Source organism: Puma concolor, chromosome B3, assembly GCF_028749965.1.
Source record: "Puma concolor isolate L17-30 chromosome B3, mPumCon1.1.hap2, whole genome shotgun sequence".
Taxonomy (NCBI): Eukaryota; Metazoa; Chordata; class Mammalia; order Carnivora; family Felidae; genus Puma; species Puma concolor.
This window is the reverse complement of record NC_141672.1, coordinates 53,627,131-53,652,137: the sequence shown is the minus strand read 5'-3', so window position 1 is coordinate 53,652,137 and position 25,007 is coordinate 53,627,131. Positions and strand designations below refer to the sequence as shown.

Here is a 25,007-nt window from a genome sequence, read left to right as displayed (position 1 = left end):
CCTCAGCTTTTGATATCGTGGTACCATATACTGACTGAGAAGGGTTGGGAACCTGAGCAGTTAGGAAGAAGCTTTGGGCCGCCAAATTGGTGTGTACCAAGAAATTAACGATATTCACCAAATACTACTTGTCAAAATGAGCTTAATAAACGATAGTTAAATGTATACTAGTGTAACAGAATACTTTCTCATACCAAAGAGAATGTTTTTGTTCATTGGGGCTATTTCCTCTGATTTCCAGAGGCTAAATAGAAATACCTCCAGTACAGACAGATTTTATTTAAAACAGACACACATTTCTCTCAATTTAGAAGAGAAGAAAACTGATTATGAAAGTATACTAATATGTAACAATAAAGTCCCTATGGGTTATCCTTGTCATTTTACTGTGGCAACTGTCACCACTTGTGTTTTCTCCATGAGGGAGTTCTCTTGCTTTCCTCATTTGGAGAGTCTAATTCAATTTCTTGAATTTAATTTGTAATAGGGTTCAGTGATTAAATTATCTAACTGTAAGATTCCTATGTAATATGGTAACTATCTTCAGTTAATATGATGTTACTGTGACTGGCTCATGGTATGAAACGCAAAAGAAATCCCATTCTCCTCCTCTAGGGAGAATGCATGTTTGACAACCCTACTTCATTTGGGCACTGCTACTGGTTTTTTAAAGTGAAATTAGCCAGACATGGGAAAAAATTTTTACCAAATTTATTACTTGAAATACTAAGTATGATGACAAGAAGGTGAAAACTATGAGCCAAGTGGCTCACTGTTGTATACAATCTTAGTTTTTGTCTCTTTACAGTGCTTAAAAAATGGAGTCAGTTCAGTTCATATGAGCAATCACTGGGTAGTTGCACAAATTTGACTTTCAACATCTAGACTAATGCAATTTCTCAATAACTATATGCAATTAACAAAGACTCCTATTTTCTCTACATGTTACAAAATGGACTTTCATGCTCCTTTTATGTGTACTAAATAATTGAGGAGTTATTTGTTTAAATTTAGCTTGATCGATATACCCCTTTATATAATCATGAAATTAAAGATCAGATGACCCTATGAAAATTTTTCAAGTGGAGGAATTTTTAAAAGAAATTGTTTTAGTTTTCTCAGATTCACATGGATAATATGGAGATGAGGATTTTAAGAAGCTGCCTAACACATAATTCTGATGCTATCTGCATTATTTGTAATTTTTAAATTTATATCTTTTATTACACATATTAATAATATTTTACATTATATCTCCTTTATTCAAAAACATATTTGTGGCAAGAAAAAAAAATTTGAATATATCATTAAACTAAAATATTCATGTGTGAAAAAATGAAACCAAATTACTAAACAAGATTGTGATGCACATAGGTTACTTATAGCAGGAAAAAATGGGCTGATCTGTTACTTATTGTATACACTTAGGCTCTTCACAGTAGTGAATCTGTTAAAATGTTTGCAAAAGTCAGACTTGGAAAATACATTCATAAACTGGGGCAATAAAAATAGCTATTGCTATGTAAATGTGTGCTGAGTATATAGATTAGCCAATGTTTTAATAAAAGTTAAAGAATCCTCTGAAATTAATAATATGAATTAAATATTTTTAAAAATCTTCATTAAAAATCAAGGTGTGCTTGCCTCACATAGACCTAAATCAAAATTACTTTGATCTTAGGTCTAATATGCCTACCCTCAAATTTAATACTTTGTTTTCAAAATATCTTCACAATTTTAGGGTCTCACATATAAGGAATTTCTAAACTTACAAACTAAAAAATAAATGAGTTTTAAAAATTAGACGATTTTAACAGTTAATATGTTACTTTAACATTACATCAAACCAATCCAAGAATAGACACTTACTCTTAGTCGTTAGGTCTTGTTTTGCACATTCTCCTTCTGCAATTGATACATCATCAATGGCAATGTCACCTTCTATGCCAGGACCTCGAATACCTTCAAAAATGAGCTACAAATATGAATGAAACAAACCTAAATGTAGAGCTTTGGTTTGTAGATGGATTTTTACTGAGAAACCAAGGAGCCAAACCTAAAATCAACAGTAATTCTGGCATCATTTATTATTCACAGTCTTCAGAGTTGTTGCTTAAAAAAAACATGAATGTTCTTAACAAAACCAATCATAGGATCTTCCTTGGCTAATATTAGTTTTCATATCAAAAGCTCTGTGTTGGTTTTAAAACAAAACTACACTTAATTGAATAATACAATAAAAACTACCACTGCTACAAATCCTACCACTGTTCGTTTTCAGGGGAAAAATGTTTATTTGAACAGTATTTCTCTGAGATAGATTCCCTCCAGTTTTCTCTAAACATCTAACACTGGTTTTCTAGAAATATTTTATGGGATAAATCAGTTCACGGTTCTTTACAGCAGTATTTATGTTTATTGAAGCCAAGAACAAGGGTTTACCATCACTATGAAATTGTTTGCTCTCTTGCAAATACAGTGAATAAGTTTCTCACATTCCCCTATGTTATGATATACCTCTATAATTTCACTTTTTACATTCTATTTTTAAACACCTGAAGATATTTATGGGTTTGCTTGAGTGTTTAGTGTCAGACCTTTGAACTTCCAGTATCTACAACAGTGATTGGCACTGAGACTTGATACATGAGAGGTGAAAGTATAGATGAATGAAATCAGTCTCCTTTTATTGCTAAATTCTGAATACAATAACAATATAGGGACAATTAGCAAATTTTTATTATTTCGTTTTTGCAGAAATAAGACTTATAAAATTTTATCTATAACCCCACAGTCATTCCTTGCTTCTAGCAAAACCTTTTTAATCCTTTTGATACAAAAAGGCAACCTATGCATTTAGTGATTATAATCACAAAAATTTCTACATGCCAAAATGAAGTATCTAGTTTGGTCTTTTCAAAGAAAAATTAGCTTAATAAAGAGCTGTTTCAACATCAAGCTGATGTATGCATTTTAATACAATTTTTAGCCTTATTTCATTGCAACAAATTGAGTGAAAGTCTATTTTTATCAATGTCAAAATTTTTGGTTCTGTTTGTCTTTGAAAGTATCTTAATATGGCTCCTTAAAGGCAAATTTGTGGTGATTTTCAGAATACTTATGCTACCTTTGAAAGATTTATCTATTGTTCTCTGATATACTGTCATAATTTTATTAATTGAAATCTTTTAGTAAGCAGAAGCATTAGTTATCAACTTTTGCATTGAGTTCCTTTTCCCTGCGCATAGTCCATACGAATCCATAGCGTAAGAATAATTTTCAAGATCTGATAGGAGAGAAAAGTTTGAGAAAATTTTATTACTATATTTAATTTGTGTAGAAAGAGTTTTCTGCTTACCTATGTTGAGATAAATAAGTTAATAAAGATTTCCCAAAGCCATTTCTTTGAAAAACATCCAAAATGTCATGTTATCACTCAAGCCAGAATAAAATGGCAGACCAGAGTTAAAATATAATATAGAACCCAGCTAGCAGTATACGGATTCTCAGTCCTCAGAATAAAAAATGAAATATTACTTTGACTGCCTAGAATAATGACTTGCTTTTGTCTTAAGGTGGTATTTGGAAAGTTATCTGGGAAACAGCTAAAAAAAAAAAAAAACCCAAAACCCTCAGAGGGCTGTTTAAATCACAAGGTCCTACAACCTGAATTAAAAAAAAAAAAAAAAATCAATGGTATAAAAATCCAAGAGCACTGAAATCAGAAAATGGGAAATCATTTTAATGACTGTGGAATTCCCCACCTTATGGGTATCACGTAAGTTATGTAACCAGTGGCCCTATTGATATTGTTAGACATTAAAGTTATTTTCAGCTATTCTGAACAAGGCTGAGGTGAATGCATTTTAAAACATGAATATGCACACCTTTTATAGAGCACATGGCTCTTTAAGGTCATCCTAAATTGCCCCTATCAGCACTACTGCCTGTTTCCTAATTATGGGTTTTTAGGTCATTGGGTATTTTTCCTTATTTTAAAATGTGCTGCTTACCTGGTAGAGAATCATTGTTAGAGTAAATCAATGGTTATTCCCACCCCCTTCTTAGTTTCAGTCATGTGATGCTGAGTCTTCTCTCCTGAAGATAACAACATGAATGGAGTGTTATCTTGGAGAAAGTTAGAACCCACAGATTCATGCTGCTATGAGTCTTATTCCATAAAATCCAACACGTTCCACTTTGGCCACACGGCTAATAGTTGACTGAATAAAAGTGGAGTACTGTCATCACAATTCTTTCTTTCTTGCAGCTATTATAAAGGATCAAATGGAATAAAGTACAGATTTCTGGCTCCCAGTCAGGTTTTAATTCTGGACTGCAGCAGGAATAAGGATGCATTAATCAGGAAAATTTGCTTTGGTAAAGAGGAAACCTCCTCAGTAACCAATAGTTTTAATTTTAAAAGATGGTGTGGGAAGGGAAAGGAAGCAAACCCAGCTTGTAGAGTACAGGCTTTATGCTGTGGCCATGGCAAAGAAGGGGACTGCATTCTCATGTGCTTTGTGTGGGAAGTGAAGTGTCCGTGAGAAGGCTGATAGGGTAGGTTAGAATGTTCTGCACCTGCTCACACTTGAAATTTAAACAGATGAAGGTGAAGTCATAGTCTTTTCATTGGGAAGGATGCTGGAGAAACAGGTTTAGGAATACATACATTTTTCCATCTTAGTTATGTAGAGGTAAATAGGTAAGACAATCATCCACAATTTTTCTCATTTATTTAAAGTACACAATTATTTTTACTTAGCAAGTTCTAGTCACCCGGAGGTAGGTGTCGATATAAAAAAGATGAGACTATTTAAAAAAAAAAGTGAGAACTAAAATGTGTAAATCATCAACATCTTTTCAAAGCTGCTGGCCCTTGAATGATGCTGCCATTGCTCAAAGCATTTCAAAATGTCTTTTAGGGACCATAAAGTATCAATCACTCCTAATTTTCCCATTAGCTGTCTTTATCCTCCCTTCCTTCTTCTTCCCATTCAGGTTACCTAGGTTCATGCTTAAACATATGGTCAGACCTACGTTTGGGTTAAAGACAGAGCCATGAAGCAGGGAGGTTGTGAAGGATGCTGTCACACTACTTTTGTGATAGGACTGAGAGGAAGCGTTGGGAGAGCCTTTTTCGGTAAGCATCAGAGTAGATTGATGTAATTTAACGTGCGTGTTGCCTCCCTGCAGTGAGTTGACTGTATGTGTATAGTTGGCTGAACAGCAAAAAATACAAATCAACACAAGTCGAACTGTCATGTGTCATCAGGACTGCCTATATCTAGCACATTTTCTTATATGAAAACTTCATCCCTTTTTGATCCTGAATGAGTTAAGTGTTATAGAAATAAAAGCTGGCAGATTTATAAATTATTACATTTATCTGTACAACTATCAATAATACAGTTTGTCACTGAGTAAAGCAACTTTACTTACTGTGTAAGCATAACAGGTGTTCTATGTATTGTGTGTGGAAATCAGAAATATAGTAGTAGCATAGATAGTGTAAACAGCAGATGATAAAAATAATTTCTGACAATATCTCTTGGTATGGTTATATAATTAGTGTTTGTAATATTTATTTGTAATCGTGCAATGATAGGGAATCCAATATTCCAGAGAAATACTGTAGTCTTCCTCAGCCTCCTATTTGAACAGGGAGAAAAAGATCCTATGCCATATGTTTGTTTGTTTCCTTTAAATTCCCGTAAGAGTTTTGCTCCTAAGAAGATATAGATTGTTTTTTTTAACTCCTACAGACTCTCACAAGAGATATTTATCGCATTGTTCTTTTTATGTTCTGAACTCCAACTCCAACTACATATTTAATTATTATAACAAAATTTTATGGATTCTAATATACTCGTAAGTGACTTCTAGACTAAGACCTAGAGGGATAACTTTTTCCTTTATATTGTTTTTGATTGTGAAGTAGGTAACAGAAATAAAATGCATACAGATTCAATTCAAACAGTGTACCTTGGCCAAACTTTCAAGTGTTTACAAAAATAAATCCTTGGTGACAAACAGCTTTTTCCCAGGTATAAAAAAGAAGAAACTATAACCATTCCTTATGATGTATCTCAAACTGGAAGCTATAAACTGTATACAATGATAACAATGAATTTTATTCATTTATAAAAGAAATGTTCTCTAGTTTAACAGGTTAAATTTTGTCATATTTTTATGAAGGACCATCATGATTCTGAATACTATTACATTACAGGGGTAAAATTATGTTCCTTTCCTCTTCAATACTTCTGAAATGCATTTGCTTTAATTGCCACAAAGAAGGAATTAATGACATCTACATACTTAGGGATAAAATGCTAAAGTTTAGGTTTCCTAAAAGAAGGCTCAATTTATGTAAAACGTGGTCTTTACACACAACATACTGATATTATTTAAATGATTTCCCTTAACTTAAATGACAAGTTTAAAATTTTATATATTTTCACAGTGTGCACATGCAATGCATCAAACCTAATATGTGATAAATACTGCATGATCATAAAATTAACTGTTGGTGGGTATATTCAAGTGGGAAGTTAATAAAATGTATGTTGGCTTCTGTTAATGACACTAAACAAAATTATTTTAATTCACTGATTGACAATTTCTTACGTACAGTATAGTGCATTAAAGCTTACCGATACAGATGTCAATAAAGAGACAGAGATATAGATGATGCTATTAAAACTTGTGTTCAAATATAATTTCTTAGTAAGGAAGAAAGAGCTCCATGCAACACTAATGAATAAAAATAGATGGGGGAGTCAAAGGATACAACACACTTTTGATGATTTGACTTCAATATTAATGATGCCTTCTGCAAATGTTCATAGCATATTCTTCAAGACAAGAAATACATCACTTCTGATTATTACTGCTAAGGCAACCACAAAGTCTAAGAATGCAGTCTGAAAACTGACAGTGAACATCACTTGGAAAAAATTAAGATACAAATAAAGTTTAAAATAGCTTTAACATTGGAAAAATTTTGTTTTCTTTTTTCTTTTTAGGTAGGCTTCATACCAAGTGTGGATCCCTAGTGCAGGTGAACTTACAACCCTGAGATGAAGACCTGACCTGTGATCCAGTCAGAAGCTTAACCACTGAGCCATCCAGGTGCCCCGTTATTGGAAAATGTTTACAATAGTTACTTTAGGAGCCATAGTTGTGTCTATATAATGGCCCTGGAATTTGGCTTAGAATGCCAGATATACATCTACTTGACCATGTGACAATATATTCCGGATTACTATTATTATTATTATTATTATTATTATTATTACCTAGATAAGCATGAAGGGAGCATGATGTAAAGAGAGCTAAAATCTTTTCCCACCCTAGTTCATGTTAAGGATGTATGTTATTTAAGATACACTGTCTTGTGGGGCGCCTGGGTGGCGCAGTCGGTTAAGCGTCCGACTTCAGCCAGGTCACGATCTCGCGGTCCGTGAGTTCGAGCCCCGCGTCAGGCTCTGGGCTGATGGATCAGAGCCTGGAGCCTGTTTCGGATTCTGTGTCTCCCTCTCTCTCTGCCCCTCCCCCATTCATGCTCTGTCTCTCTCTGTCCCCAAAAAAAAAAAATAAACGTTGAAAAAAAAAATTAAGATACACTGTCTTGAAATCACTTTGAAATCTTTAAATGAGGATATAAAGGGAGAAAATCTCCAGATATCCTTTCAACTGTAATAAAGAAAATATAAAGAGCATCTTTTATGTCTCAGGATGTCTCCATATTTCCCCCCTGGAAAGCATTTGGAATATACTATGAAAAGAAGTAAAGCATTAAAAAGGATGGTTTTGTTTTGTTTTGTTTTGTTTTTTTGGTGTGTGATATAAATGATAAGTAGCATTCTAAGATAACACTGCATCATTTTTACCTTTTTTGGAATTTTTGCTGTATTCCTTCCAAATCTAGCAATAAAATATGTTTTCATCATAAGCACTGATCATGTTAAATTAATTCTTGAAAAAGAACCCCAAAAGGAATTTCAGAAGGCTAAAACTTCTACTAACCCTGAGAAATACTAAACAATTTTATTTTCAGCTAAGCAAACTAACTGGGCACACTCAAACAAAGGACTTTGCAAGTGGCTGTTTTTTAAAGGGTTTATAAATCAAAATAATTTAAATGTATGCAACTCCAAACAAAACAACCTAAGTGTCAGTGCAGCAGAGGCTCAAGACTACTTATATCTCATTTAAAATTCCAAGAGGTAGGAGATATCCTTTCCACTTGAATTAAAGACATTCTACAATGCCACAAATCTACATCTGAGTAATATTAAAACTTCTCATAACTTAATTTATATCCTAATATATTCTGTACAGTTTTTACCATGTTTTCCTGGTAGGCATTACATACCAAAGCAAGTATTTTTGAAAAGCTCAATAGGTTATAAATTATTTTTGAGTATAAAATCACTTTGTCTGAAAAGAGTTCAAAATAACAACAAACTCAAAACCAAAATACAAACAATATATGTGGTAGGATGATGTAGCTGTGTTTCATGTTTCCTTCAAAAATCAAGATTTATGAATTTAGGTCAACAGACCTAAAAATATGTCAGAGAATAAAATAACATAGAAATACAAAATAAAAATGATTTTATTTATTTTATTTTTGATTGATAATTACATAGCATAGCAATGCTTCATTAAAAACTGCTACTTTTTGATTTGCTTCCAGCAAGGCAGATTAACAGGAACCAGACCTATCCTCTCATCAGAAACAACCAAATAACTAGACAAAATATAGGAAACAATGAGCACTAGGTAATGAAGAACAATGATCAATGAGTGACAGGAATCAAACAAGGTGAATCCTATGACTATCCTATACAGAATTTATAGATCATGGTGCAAGCAGAAGAAAGACAGAACCTGGTAGAAAATCTGGGTTGAGGAGATAGAGCTGAGAGTCTAAGGAGTCCAAAGCAGCTAGACTGTGCAAGACAGGATATAAGCAAAGACAGAGTTACAGAGATCTGCACAAAGTCCCCCTCGAGTATTCAGTAATGTACTCATCAGGGCGTGAATGTCTGGTAACTACACAAGAACTAGGAAAGAACCAGAGTGATGCATTTAAGGTAACAGTACCTAACTCACACAAGACATGAAAACCTCATAATTCATAGGACAGAGTGCTCAGAAGACTCTTGCATTGGTAGTGAGAATAGCCCTATACTAAACACTGCTTCAGCATTTTCCAACAAATCTTAAAAACAAGACCAAGATAATCAAACAGCTTCCAAATAACTACCAAACAAGCTCAAGAATAGTTACAGAAATATAAAAAAATACACAAAAAATTTGCATTTTATAAAATTTTAAGAATTTTACCTCTCAGAATAAAATTCACAGTGTCTGACACCCAATCAGACTACCAGACATGCACAGAAGCAGATAAATAATGGCTTGTAATGAGGAGGAAAAAAAAAATATCAGTCAAAACCAACCAAGAACTGACATAGGTATTAGCATTAGCAGACAATGACAAAGAAATCTAGTATAACTTGGTTTCATATACTCAAAACATTCACTAGAGATGTGGAAATATTTTTAAGACACTCAAGTTGAACTTATAGAGACAAAAATGATAATGTCTGAAATGCAAAATACACTGAATATGATTGAAGGCAGATTAGACATTGCAGAAGAAATGATTCATGAATGTGAAGACACACCAGAAAACTATGCAAATTGAAACACAAAAATCAAAAAGCATTTAAAAAGCATCAATGAACTGTAACACCTTATATACGTGCACATAAATAAGGGGTCTTATATACATATATAAGATATTGGAGTCTTCAAAGGAGAGGAGGAGGAACAAAAATATTTGAAGAAACATTAGCCAGACAATGCTTAAATTTTATAAAAACTATAAACTCACAGATTCAAAATCAATGAACCACAAGCACATGGAAAATGAAGAAAATGACATAAAAACATGTCACAGTTAAATTGCTCAAAACCAGTGGTAAAGAGAAAATCTTAAAAGCAGCCAGTCATATTACACACAGAAGGATAAATAGGAGTTTCAACAGATTTATTCTTGGAAACAATGCAAACAAAAAGACAGCAGAATATCTTTAATGTTCCAAAAGGAAAAACTAGAATCCTATACTCAGAGGAAAGATCTTTCAAAATATGAAGATGAAATAGACTTTTTCAGAAGTACAAAGGGTGAAAAGAATTCATGTTTACCAGACCCACACTATAATAAATAAATGTTAAAAGAAGTCCTTCAAGCAAAATAAAATTGATACCAGATGGAAATATGCATCTACAAAAGAACAAAAAGCACCAGAAATGACAAATACTGTGAGCACCAACTATGCAAACCAAGGCTGACTTCTCAAGTGTAATGAGGCGAAGAGTTGACTGTAGTGAAGAGTTCTCCAAGGTTTGGAGTTTTGTGAATAACACTTTATTGAACATCTGCTTTAAACATTCTAATCAATCTCGTTTTGTGAATTTAATATGGAAATCTCTGAGGCTGCAGAAAATGTGTCATTTGTAGTGAGTTGTAAAAATGTTCTACTCTGAATTTATACTGACCACATCCTTCCTGGTAACAAAAGACTAATACACATCTTGAAATCCCTTCTTTAAATCAACAATTCTGGTTATAAGATGCAATGGAGTAAGATGGACCAAATCACAAAGGAAAGCAATTCCTTTCTATGAGATGAAACCTCAAGTTTGGAACTGATACTCTGCCTCTCATTTCTTTCCTCTATGAACTCTCTTCATTGCTTATATCCAGGGGGGCATTCCCTTGTGGATTCTCCCTGTTGTAACAACCTGACTAAAGCAACATTCCCTTGTAAGATCATAACAAAACAAAACAAAATTCATACTTTACTAATGTGAAAAATTATAGAATAAAATAACTGCATAAATATAACAAATTTAATATCTGCCTATAGGTCATTTTATTAACTCTGAGGAGTAAATAATTTTATTTATGACGGTGGTTCTTTACCAAGATGGTAAAGATGTCCAATCTTTACCAAGATTGGACACTCTGTGTAATGACCAGTGCACTGGACTCAACTTGCTTTTCTATTTGAGTATCACTGTCTTTAAATTCTGTGGGCACCCAACTTTCCTGGATCTCCTTCCTTTTAACTTTAAAAAATACTCCTTAGGATTGAGCTCTTCTCCCACAGTTGTTATTAATTATTGGTTAGCTTTCTGCATGGTTCCATCATTTAATCACTATTCACCTATGTACACTTTCCCTTGGAAATATCAACCATTCCCACATTTCTAAGTAGCACATACAACCTGATGACTCACAAATGTGTATGTCTCCAAAGTTTCACATAAACACAGCAACCTGCACAGCTTTAAAAGGATAGTCTATAGGCATTTTGTATTTACATGTCCAAGAAAGAAGTAGCCGTATTCAACCCTGAAGCTTTTCTCTTTCCTTCTTTCCTTCCTTCCTTCCTTCCTTCCTTCCTTCCTTCCTTCCTTCCTTCCTTCCTTCCTTTTTTTTCTTAGGGTAATGTGTAGCACAGGCATTACCCAAGATTCCCTGGTTGGAAACCTGTTAGTTATTTATGGCTGCTTCCCAAATTCCCAACATAAAAATGCTGTGCTAGTTTTCACACCTAAGTAGATCTTGAAATCATCCACTTCTTTTTATACCACTTCCTGAGTTTATTCCTTCAACATCTTTTATGTGAATTTTGTGAGTGCTAAGTTGTTTGCCAGCCCAATTTTACCCACTTGAACCCAACATGACCACTGTACCAGGTCATTCCCCAGCTAAAATCTTCCAATGACTCCCCATTATCTAAACCTTAACCTCAGATCACCCCAGTCTGATGTATCTTTAGGTACCAAATTCTAGATAAAAGTTTTTCTGTTTCTCAAGCAAATCCTATGGTATATGATGTTGATGTCTGTTTACTCTGAACTCTGATGCAATATTGTTAGCTCTTGCTTGGCTTTGCAATCCCTCTCCTTGGTTCAGGTTTCACCTTATACCTCAAGTGTCTCTTGACTTTCCTCCATACTGTTCTTGTTGTTTGGGTGTGCTCACAGAACCTTGTGCATACCTCTCTTACTGCAATTTTTACAGTATGTGATGTCAGTGTTTAGATGTATATTTCTACCAATCTGAGGTAAGCAATCATTTTAAAAAATTTTAATGTTTATTTATTTTTGAGAGAGAGACAGAGCACAAGTGGGGGAGGGGCAGAGAGAGAGGGAGACACAGAATCCGAAGCAGTCTCCAAACTCTGAGCAGTCAGTACAGAGCCCGACGTGGGGCTTGAACTCACGAACCATGAGATCATGATCTGAGTCAAAGTTGGATGCTCAATTGACTGAACCACCCAGGCACCCCAAGCAATCATTTTTAGATCTTCAAACTATGTATGTTCCTGGCATATGGTAGTAGCTCAAAAAGTATTTATTGAATTGTTCGTTAGGAGAATAAATGATTATCTTGAATGTGTCTAATAAATATTTACTAAATTGATGTCTACGGCAATAACTAATAATTAATGTAACTATTCTCTTAAAAACTTATTGTATATATATTTGATTTAATAATGTGTTGGTGAGGCAGTTACATAGGAAGCAAAAATATGTTTCAATATATTGAGGAAATCACCGATAGAAAAAAAACACTTGAGTATATAAAATACACATACTATATATAGTTACTAAAATCATTACAACTACATTATCTTCTCCACTGATATATTTTCATGAAGTATTGTCTCAAGCCATAGTGGCCATTTTTATAGTCATTAAAATTTATATTATATATTTGTAGCTTTCAATCTAAGCCTACCTTTCTATGTCAAAACAAAGAAAAATAGCTTTGTTAAGTTCTCTGGCTTTGGTAATCAAAGTGATAAATTACTAAAATGACATTAGCCTAAAGAGACACATTTTGCTAAAATATATAAAATTTCATCAACTAAAATTCAAACAGATTGAGAACAGACTACCCAGCTTCCATTATTATAAGAACCCGTGTTATTTAACTTCAGATAACAAAATATACACATGTGAATTTGTAGAAATGGATTACATTTCCACTAGGCAAATCATTTAGATTCTGAAAGATAATTATTCAAACATATTACTTGATAGGTATTAATAAGAAAAAGGGTCATTTTCTCTTTATAAAACAGCTTTGAGAACTAAAGAAAAACTTAATACTGTCATTTTATGATACTTGTATCACAGAATTTCTGAATGTTCATATTCTAATGTTTGCTTAAGGTCTGCCTTTTAACATTATGCTCATGTGTAGCAATCTATTTACAGAAGTGATTTTTCTTCTCTTACCTGAAATGAAGTAATTGGATATATATTAACATGAGCCTCATTCCACCGTTGTCCTTTATTCCCACTTGAAGACCACAGTGGATTCTCTATGGTTGTCTGCCCTTTCAAACGCAGATAAACATTGAGGACACCTAAAAATAACAATGACATTTTATTTCATATATTTGTTTTTGTTTCACATTGGTTTCTCCTTGACCAAACACTTGTAAACTTTTAAAAATAAAATTTCTCGGGGCACTAGTGTCTCCTCCTTTCCTCCCCTCTCATTTCCAATCTTGCTCGTATGGCATTTGGCAGGCCTCCAAAGACAACTGTGTACTAATCCCTAGAATCTTTGCGTGTTATTTTATATGACCAAAGGGACTTTGCAGATGTGGTCAAATTAAGGATCTCCAGGTGAGAATTATTCGGGATTATCTTGGTGGATCTTAAATGTAACCCCATGTATCTTTAGAAGATGGAGGCAAGAGAGTTGATATATGAGAGAAGAAGGTCGTGTGAAAGAAAGAGAGGATGCTATGTGGCTTGTTTTGAAGGTGAAGAAAAAAGCCACAAGCCAAATATAAGCAGCCTTTAGAAGCTACCAAAGGCAAAGCAATATATTCTTCCCTAGAGCCTTCAGAAGGAAGTAGGCCTGCTGACACCTTGATTTTAGCCCTATTTGACTCATTTTGGATTTCTGTTTTCCAGAACTGTAAGATAATACATTTTTGTTCTTTTAAGCCACAACACTTATGGTAACTTGTTACAGCATTAATAGGAAACTAATGTTTTTTGTATGTATTGAGTGACTTGACTCTAATTGCCCTATCTTACATTACCAAATAGCATCTCTTTGAGTTTACTTTTTATCCAAGTCTCATTTCTCTTTTAAAAGAATTATTTGAACATGAGAATAACTTTGTCTCATGATTTGATATATCTCTTTCAACAGTTTCACATTCTGAACCTCGTAAAAATAGTAGTGATGCTAATGATATTATTACAATATGGTATTGATATATAGTGAACACCTGCTCCAGATAAGGAATTAATCCTCTCACCAGTGCTATAAACTACTATTATTCCCAATTATAGACAAAACTTAGGATGGTTAAGTAATTTGCCCAATTCATACAGTAAGAAAATAGCAGAGGCAATATTTGAACCCATAAAGTCTGATATACTGATCACTAAGCAATCAGTATTTTGATACACTTAAAAAAACAACTTTATTGAGATATAACTTACACGCAATAAAATTCTCTCATTTTATGTTATTTATTTTTTAAACGTTTATTTATTTTTGAGACAGAGAGAGACAGAGCATGAACGGGGGAGGGTCAGAGAGAGAGGGAGACACAGAATATGAAACAGGCTCCAGGCTCCGAGCTGTCAGCACAGAGCCCGACGCGGGTCTTGAACTCATGGATCGCGAGATCGGGACCTGAGCTGAAGTCGGCCGCTCAACCGACTGAGCCACCCAGACGCCCCAAAATTCTCTCATTTTAAATGTACAGGTCAATAACCTTTGATTGATATATACTACAGTGTAAGTGCTGCTCAATCAAGATACAGGACACTTCCTCTTCCCAGAAAGCTTCCTTCCTTTCTTTCCTCTGCAGTTATCTTCACAGCCCTTGCTCCTATCCCAGGCAATTACTGATAGGACTCTCCTAACTGATGGTTTTGGCCTTTTCTAGAATTTGATGTTAATGAAATTATGCACTAATTATTTTTTGTGTCTCTGGCTACTTTTCCTCAGTATAGTTTCTGTTATATTCATCTATGTTATTCTATCATTTTAAATTTTAATATTTAGTTCATTTATAGTTACTGTAATTTTTGGTATGTTTGGAATTAAGACCATCTTATTTATTCTCCACTTGTACTTTCTGTTTTTATTCTTTTGTGGCTCCTTCTCTTTCTTCTTTTCAGTTGATATATATGATTGTAATTTATTTCTTGTACTTATTTTTAAATCTCTAATTGTGTTTTAGTGGTTGTTCCAGGGCTAACAGCACTCATAACTCTTCATAGTCTAATTATAGGCAGTAGTTTATTCTTCATGCTCACAACTTTACATCATCATACTCTCTTTTCAGGTTTTACTATTATCTCCCTTCTTTCATTTCAAAGCTGATACTTCACATTCTTTATCTCACTACACACATGCAATAATCTTACCACAGTATAATTCATCTATCCTCCTTCCATTTTTAATAGTATTTTCTACTTTTTCCTAAATTGTAAATCTCACTTTACAGTAAACAGATATATTTTATGTAAATTATAAGAAGAAAATATAGTTTTAAAATTTTCTACTTATTTACCATTTCTGATGGACTTCCTTTCTACCTGTAGATCTGAGTTGCAATCTAGCACCATTTCCCTTTGGCCTGAAGAATATCCATTAGTACTTTTTGTAGTGGTGATCTGCTGGAGACAAAGTTTCTCAGATTTGTTTATATAAAAATAACTTCATTTCATTCATGTTTTTGTGACATTTAAAATTCTGCCATTTTTTTTCCTCAAGCAGTTTAAAGTTGATCTATTGTCACTGTTTCTAATGTGAAATCAACCATCATTTTATCTTTGTTCCCTTGAATATGTTTTTATTTCTCCCTCTGGCTACTTTTGAGAATTTTTCCTTAGTTTTGATTTGCAGTAGTTTGATTACAATGTACCTAAATATGATTCTCCTTATATTCATCTTGGTGTAGAGTTTGCTGAAGGTCTTTTGGTTTTCCCTTTATTTATGCCTCATCTTTTTCCTCTCCTTTTCTACTTTTTCCTCTTCCTCTCCGTCTCTATATATGCTCTCTCTTTTATTTATATATATATATATATATATATATATATATATATACACACACACACACATATGTACATATATATATATAATTGGAGATCTATCTATATAGATACATAGATAGATCTGCCCTCTTTAGTTTTATTTGCCCTTATCTTCCTGCTTCAGCTTTATTTCAATGGATTGATTTTTACTTTTTCATTGACTTTGGACCCCATTTCCTGTTTCTCTGTATGTCTAGTGATTTTCATTGAAAAATGGGCATTGTGGACACAGAGACTTTAGATTTTTAATCTTTCTCAGAAGGCAGTTTTATTTCAGTAGACTGTGCTCAGTGATCCATCGTAGTAAGAAGTAGCTGTTCTGAATCCTTCTTTTTTCCATTTTAGATACTCAATGTGGCTCCAATTTTCTTGCTCATTGGTATTGGCACCTTGTATTTAGAAAGGCAACCTGTGCCAAAAGGAAGAGCTCTTTCAGGACATATTTCTGTGTGATGTAACTGCATTCTATTTTTTTGAACATGAATCCACAATAGGGAGGGATTCCAAAGAAATCAAGCCTAAATAAATAATACATTAAACATTAAATATAGTTATAATACTTTTGAACCCATTAGTTGTCATTGGACTAACAAATTGATATGTAGCATAAACCTTTCAGAAATTATTTGAAGAAACAGTCTGTATGTGCATTAGATAGAAAAGGGGCTCCTCATCTCTTCTATGGCTTGTGTCTGCTATAGCCTATGGCTGTATTAATGGTAACTGATTGGGTTGACCTGTGATGTTCTCTACTGATTTCTTATCTAACTGTACTGCTTTTTCAGAAAGCAAATTATCAGTTGTCTTTTTTTTTTCTTAAATGTGACACCTTAGTTTCTCTACTTAGTAGAAGTCCTATGATACTTTGCATGTAAAGAATGATGGATGTTATCTCTAAGCTATTAAGGCAGTTCAAGTTGTTCTGTTCTTTAAAAGGGCCATATTTACATATGTAATATAAATTCAAACTTGAATTATTCCAATTTATGTTTACTGAATATATACTATGTGAAAAATATTTGTCCCAGGTCTAAAGAAGCCAGGTTTGTTTTATCCCAGATTTGAATTTGCTTTTGAATACATTATTTGAGCTAGAGTCAATTTTGACCAGATTTTATATTATTTTTTTTCAATATATGAAGTTTATAGTCAAATTGGTTTCCATACAACACCCAGTGCTCATCCCAGAAGGTGCCCTCCTCAATACCCATCACCCACCCTCCCTTCCCTCCCACCTCCCATCAACCTTCAGTTTGTTCTCAGTTTTTAAGAGTCTCTTATGCTTTGGCTCTCTCCCACTCTAGCCTCTTTTTTTTTTTTTTTCCTTCCCCTCCCCCATGGGTTTCTGTTAAGTTTCTCAGGATCCACCTAAGAGTGAAACCATATGGTATCTGTCTTTCTCTGTATGGCTTATTTCACTTAGCATCACACTCTCCAGTTCCATCCACATTGCTACAAAGGGCCATATTTCATTCTTTCTCATTGCCACGTAGTACTCCATTGTGTATATAAACCACAATTTTTTTATCCATTCATCAGTTGATGGACATTTAGGCTCTTTCCATAATTTGGCTACTGTTGAAAGTGCTGCTATAAACATTGGGGTACAAGTGCCCCTATGCATCAGTACTCCTGTATCCCTTGGGTAGATTCCTAGCAGTGCTATTGCTGGGTCATAGGGTAGGTCTATTTTTAATTTTTTGACGAACCTCCACACTGTTTTCCAGAGTGGCTGCACCAATTTGCATTCCCACCAACAGTGCAAGAGTGTTCCTGTTTCTCCACATCCTCTCCAGCATCTATGCTCTCCTGATTTGTCCATTTTGGCCACTCTGACTGGCGTGAGGTGATATCTGAGTTTGGTTTTGATTTGTATTTCCCTGATGAGGAGCGACGTTGAGCATCTTTTCATGTGCCTGTTGGCCATCTGGATGTCTTCTTTAGAGAAGTGTCTATTCATGTTTTCTGCCCATTACCAGATTTTATTTTAAACGCAAGCATTACTTATGAAAAAAGACACTAGAAGAATAACTGACTGAAATAAATTCTTTAACCTATGTTATAATTTATGTCTCATTAATTATACTCTGTAATCCAAATCAGTGAATCCAAACTATTGATTTGCTGTTCTATTTTACGAGAAAAGCAGTATTAACAAATAACTTTAGAATGTTTTTTCCAGCAAGTTTCCAGTTTTTTTGTTTTTTTGTTTTTTTTTATGAAGCCATCAGGGATGACAAGTTCTCTAGTTTCCAGTTTTTTAAGTTTATAAAGAGAATTGAATGACAACAGTTATATAAACTTATGTTCAGGTCATCTAGGTCGATGAAATTAGAACTTGTGAAACAGAATAAAGCAATTCAAGAAAAGTTAGATTCAGCAAAGCTGATTCAGCACATTATTATAGTATTATAGTAAGAAAATTCCAAAGTGAAAATGATGGATTGTATTAATACCCTTTAAAAGTAATTTTAAGTCCTTAGAGGCACTGTGTTTATGCTTGAGTAGGCACCACGTATCAATAGGTATGAATTTAATCATCCCCAAGGATTTCAAATGCTGCATAGTTCCAAGATACAAGTTTGACATTCCTAAGCAAAACTTAACTGTATTTTTCTTCACTTTGGTTTCCTAATTCTTATATTTTGATCACCCCTTCTGGGTCAGGTGTGAGAGCTCAAGAAAACTGACCTCATGTTAGGCACCACAGTCAGAAAGGCTAAATGACCTCAAGAGCAGTGACCAATGTTTTAAAGTTATTTATGGCAATATGAAATAGGATGGTTCTTATTTTGATATTATTTCACATACATTACTGTATAAATATAATTTTCATAAATATTATTTATAATTATTATTACCTAGTTCTTTCATTAAGTCATTAACATAATTTTACTTTTAACTATTCTATAAATATGTATTTTATATATTTTATATAAATAACTGAAATATATGTCCTAAAATGTGCATACATACATCCTACAGATACTTGAAATTACCAAGTTCGTATAAACTAATTTGTACTTTGGTGTACTCCGAGGCCTAGGGATCACTTGCATATAAATCACATTTTTATTCTAATCAGGAACACAGCCATTAATTTGTGTTTCACATTTCATGGAACATGAAGATGTGCCAAAATCATCTAGCTTCAGGCAAGAGCTATGTATATTGATAGGTAATTGTTGGCATCATTTGTTTTATATACACAGACAAACATGGGAAATTATAAAATCATTATTTTCTGCTTGAATAGAAATGACTGCATGCATCCACTGTTATTATTTTTTCAATATATAATTGCAATTATATCTTAAATAAAAAATGTCCGTTCATTTTCTCCAGTCATTACCATGCCTTCTTGCATCCTGTTGAATCTCTCCATTAGTGTCCAATAAATTTTCCTTAAACATAACCTTCATCAGGCTTTCTATTTCTCTGAACTATGTCAGATCCCTTTCTTAGACCCAGTCACTCTTTGACTATACCGCAGTCCCTACTGTGCTGTAAGAGCAATATTCTCCATTTTTTCATGTGGCTCCTTCTGTTTCTCACATTCTGTAACCTTTGCTTTCTGCTTAATACTTATTTGCATGGTTTACAATTTGTTCTTCTCCATAGAAATTTTGTCTTAACTTTGCTGTTCTCAGTGTTCTATCCTTTATTCACCCATTGCACAGGGTTGTAAAGCATTTTAATGAATATTACTTTCATGAATATGACTTTTATTTTATTCAGTAATTTATTATCTCAAATATGATGACAAACTATTTGATGGATAAAAACCTTTCACCACAATTCTTATTTTCTGTAGAACCCTATATACCACTAGGCACATAGCATATGCAATTCATTCTATTGAACAAAAATGAGTGAATTCAAGACCTAAGGGTAAAAATACTCATCACAATAAACCTATATTTTCAGTTTAAAAAGTTTTTCACTGGGTGAGCAACAAAAGCAAGTCAACCCATTTGCTTACCATCAATTCAACTGATGAGATATTTTGTATTAATTACACTAAGAATTAGATTAGTATATTTTGAAATATCAGCCTTTCTTGATCATAGCATTAATTTTATTTAAAAATCTCAGCTTCTACTTTACATTATCTGAGTAATAAATAAATAGGAGGAGAATAAATTTAGGGGTAGTGGTAGTTCAAAACACAGATTTAAAAGGTAGGTGCACTAGATATTATTTATGGTCTTAGTAGAGGATCTGTGACAGGTGTCTGTAATAACACATTTTAATTATAAGTGGTCATAAATCATGGCTAGGTTCTATTCACCCTCCCCTTAAGAAATACATCTTAATTCAACAAAGCAGTTTCCTCAATGAATGTCCCACCTGCAGCATTATTTTCATACTGATGACATTGGCATTATCAGTATTAAATACATACAAGACTTTACTGAAAACAGGCTCAAACTGTCTTTCCTATAATGTCTAAATCTAAGAAGTAAAATATGTGAGATTTCTTATTTGAGGAAAATATTTGAGATATAAGCAAGAATCTCTAGTTTCTTAACTCAAACACAAGAAATATGGTCTTTGACCAAAGTAAGAATAAAAATCAGACTCCTAAAACCATGTAGAACGTTGTCACCATCGCCTTTTCTATATGTTGTATAAAAACACTGAAGTCTCCATTTTAAAATCTTTGAATGCCAGCACTGAGAAAGTTTTATTCCACTCTCACTAAAGGATAACCTGAGATAGTTTATTAAGAGAAATTTAATTAGAGGTTAATTATATTTCTGCACTTTGTTAGTTAATCATAAGGTGACATATCTGGACCATGACACTTCAGCTCAAAACACAAATTGTAATGTATTGTGGTCCATCAGTATATAAACTTCCTATTTGAACAAGTTTTAGATCTTTCTAAAAGTACTAAGTGAAGACATTTTCCATTATATTATAAGGGTGCTTTTATAAACATAAATTTCTCTTTGAATTAGTTGCTAAGAAATATGTGATATCCCTCTATGCTTTAGCTGCCAGAGCACATTAAGTCAATGATTAACTTCTATTTTTTCCCCCAACCTATTCTATAAAGCCTTAGTGAAATGACCTATTTCCAACCTACACAAATACTTTTAAGTAATTTGCTTTGTTATTCTTCTAACACAGTCAGAGCTTAAATATCTAGTTTAGATTATTATTTTATAAAATCTATTAAGCATTTTTGTTTCAGAGGAACAAATATATATCAATTATGATTGCTGCTCTCAAGGAGCTTACAGTCTATCAGAGGTCAAGGTGACAAACATTATGATAGAGATGTATACCAGGTGTTACAGGAACAAAAAGAGAAGGAGGATGGGGAAAAATTTCACATGTCCTTGATTTAGATTTTAAAGGAAGAATATGAGTTACCTACATGATTTAAGGAAGGGAAAAAGTACTTATTCTATCATGTGATTTAAAAAATATTCATTTGCTTAATAAATATTTATGTAGTGGACAAATAAATATTTATATTTGCAGGGCACCATGTGATGGGGAGAGAGATTGTTTCTGCTCCCCCCAAGTATATAGTTCAGTAGAACAAAGAGCCTAGAAAAAGGCTCCAGATAGAAGATAGCTCAATTTGGGGAACTTCCTGTATGGCTGATATAGACCATGCTGCTGCCCTAAGAAGCCAGAGGGGCATATATCCTTAAGGTCCTTATGATACTAGTTTGAGAAAATTATATTTACCCCAGAAACTATAGGCCCAAGAGACAGCAAAGAAACCAGTTATCAGGGGAATTCAGTAATACACACAAGAAGTGATTGGCATTGAAATTGAGCATTATATCCTAAAACATATTCCAAAACACTGAGGACTGATATCCTGGTCTCCAACTGCTTCAACTCTCTATCACTCATGAGTCTGTTTCCATTTGCCTACAATGGTCTACTCTTTGAACATGCAAAAGCTGTATTTATTTTACAGAAAAAAATAGGTACTGTTAGATACTGTTAAAAAGGCAACTTCTAAGTCCACTTGCTGCACTTGCATCTAGGAATGTATCAAAAGCCACAATTCCCACTTAATTCTTTTCTTCCCACCTCAGTGGAAGTGACATTCTTTCCCCTTGAATCTAGTAGGGGAATCATAACTCTCAATTCCCATCTCTTCAAGAAATTTGCTTCCCTCCAACTTTAGTATCTATAAACTTACCTTTCCATTAATTTTTTTCCTCTTAAAAATAAGCACATCTATAACCCCACATTTCTCTACTTTATCACTTCTTCCCCACCCTCAAGACTCATGAAAGAATGGATCCCATGACTGGACTCCTTTTCCTTGTTTCCCATTTGTTCCACAGTGAAATTAGCTTTCTAGAGCCACAACTTTATTGAACCATTCTTATCAAGCTCAATGAATGTATTCATAAGTGCCTTTTGTATTTTTATCTTTAATTTCCTGGTATGCTTATATCTTACATTCTTCCTAGAAATAAATGAAGTACATATTTTACTTATTTTTTAATAAGCTTTTTTTCACATCAGGTGACCTCATATGAAGTTCAGTTTCAATGCAAGAATATTAGAAATTCAGATGATTAATCAAGAATCAAAATGCCTTCTTGCACCTACAGGATTGTTGAAATAATCTTACGCTATTGTCAATATCTATTGTATCAGTACTTATAAATCAACAGTTTAAGGGTGACATGTTGTAGTTTTCATTTGTTTTCTCTTCAATTTTGATGAAACATTTAGCTAACAATAAATTGTACCTGTGTGGCAAATAAATGCTAAGATGCCTCCCAATGATTTCAGCCTCCTAGCATTAACACCCTTGTGTATTCCCCCCCCCCCCATTGAATGTGGGGTGGAAATATCAGCTCAGTTATAATAAATAGCATAAAGCAGACATTATGGAATGTCACTTCAGAGATTAGGTTATAAAAAGTCTTGGGCATGTATCTGCTCTCTGTCAGTGCTTGCTTTGGAGAAAGCCTGCTGCCATGCCATGAGACAGTCCTGTAGAGATGTTCCTATGACAAGGAACTTGAGAGAATTGAGAGGAATTCAACAGCCAGCAAGATATCAATGTCTTTAGTCCAATACCTATGAGGGAGTGAGGCTTGCCAGACACCAAGTGAGTGGGCTTAGAAGAAGTAATATCATCGCTAAGTCAAGTATTCAAATTAGACAGTCGTCATGCCTGATAGCTTGTCTGCAACCTGGTGAGAGACCTTGAACTACAGACACTCAGCTAAGCCTCACCTAAATTCCTGACCCACCGAAACTGAGAGATGAATGTTTGTGTTTTGAGCCACAAAATTTTGGGGAAACTTTTTATGTAGCATTAAATAATACAACATATTTGACTTTACATCAAAGAGGAATATCTTTTCTAAGTAATGCATAACTGATTGCCCATTTTTGTATCATTAAAAGTTACAACTCTCCTCAATGATATACTGAGCATTAGTCAAAGTTTAAACAGCAAAGATTATGTATGGTTACTCAGGAAATAATAATCGCAATTAGGCTATTAGAAATCCACGCAAATCATTTTCGAATTTGGACTTGCAAAAAAATGAATAAAACTGAGAATGTAATTTGTAAAACCAGTGACTATAAATGCCCCCAGGTTTACAGATAAATGAGTGTCTTAGAATAATATTTACAAAGAGGGAAGGTTTCAGCTACAGGCAACCTCTCCCTAATGAGGTCACTCATCTGGTCCTGATTAGTGCACGTCTGGAATAGACATTTTTGTCTACATTTTAGTAAGCAGCATGATTGTACCTTGCTGGGAGGGACTCTAATGACAGATCTGATACCTGCAACCTTCAACCATCTGATGAAGCAGAGAAATGGCACAGGCATCAAAATGGTTAAGTGTTTGAGAACATGGAAGAAATGGAGAACTGCCTTCTTCCTGAAACAATCAATAAAACTGGCAGAAGTCAACTGGACATTTGTTGACAATAAAGAATGATAAGTATAAAAATTGTGAAGTTAGAAGTATATTACAATTATCTTGAACCTCAATATAAATATGGAGAAAATTTGAGAGGGGGCCAGCCTCATAAAAACAGTACATGCACATTTTACTCATTTAAGTAATTCAAAATATTGATCTTGGAATTATTTATTTAAAAACCATTTTAAAACAAGCCTGTTCCAAAGGAAATTGGGAGAAGAGAAAGAGAGTCTAAGGAATATCTTCAAAGTGAAGAATACATCACCAACTAATGGGAAAATGAGAGTTGAGCTAATCCTACCTTTGTAATAAGATCATAATCTCATAGTAAATAAGATGGTTTGGCAATTGTATGGAGATTTATTTCCCTTCATAGGTTAGGCTGTAGTGAACCCATGACTACTGTTGTAACTTTCTAACTGCTTTTCCAAACTGTATTCTGTTTCTCCATGATTTTACCCACTCCTATAAGATTTATTTTCCCAAATCAGAAATCTCATCATGCTTTTGTCATCTGCCCAAAATGTGTATGTCTTCCCCTAACTACTAAATTAGTTAAACATTTGTGACATTCCAGTGAGTCTCTCCACAGAACGGCAAAGCAAGCAAATCCTGTCCAGCTTCCCAGATTGGTACCATGGTTCGTTATTTATCAGCTGTGACATTATGGCAAGTAAAGTAAAGTTCTCTGTATCAGTCTCCTTATCTATGATAGAGGATAATGATTTTAATGAGTACAAATGTTTATTATAATAATTAAAAGAAATAATCCATGACGTGTTAGGAATAGTGACCGACATTAGCTATTACTTTATTATTGCTATTTGAGATTCAAAGTAACCTAAGGTTAAGAGTGTCTACATCTGAGATTTCATATATATTATCCTATTTAGCATGAACTACA

The 25,007-nt window shown here is 33.7% G+C and overlaps 1 protein-coding gene across 2 annotated transcripts in view; it reads right to left on the bottom strand.

Annotated features, from left to right (window-relative positions):
- The window catches only part of MDGA2 (MAM domain containing glycosylphosphatidylinositol anchor 2), an 870,482-nt gene that overhangs the window by 5,377 nt on the left and 840,098 nt on the right, over positions 1-25,007 (bottom strand). Inside the window, exons 15-17 of one of the 2 annotated variants that reach the window (XR_015252395.1) lie at positions 13,336-13,466; positions 4,014-4,098; positions 1,870-1,975 (exon numbers count right to left, since the gene is read on the bottom strand). Coding sequence is in view for 1 of the 2 variants with exons in the window: in XM_086709827.1 (XP_086565953.1) it covers positions 1,870-1,975; positions 13,336-13,466 (237 nt within the window). In the remaining variant the exon portion in view is untranslated. Of the gene's footprint in view, positions 1-1,869; positions 1,976-4,013; positions 4,099-13,335; positions 13,467-25,007 lie in introns of those variants that run through there. The other variant, XM_086709827.1, reaches the window with a different exon arrangement.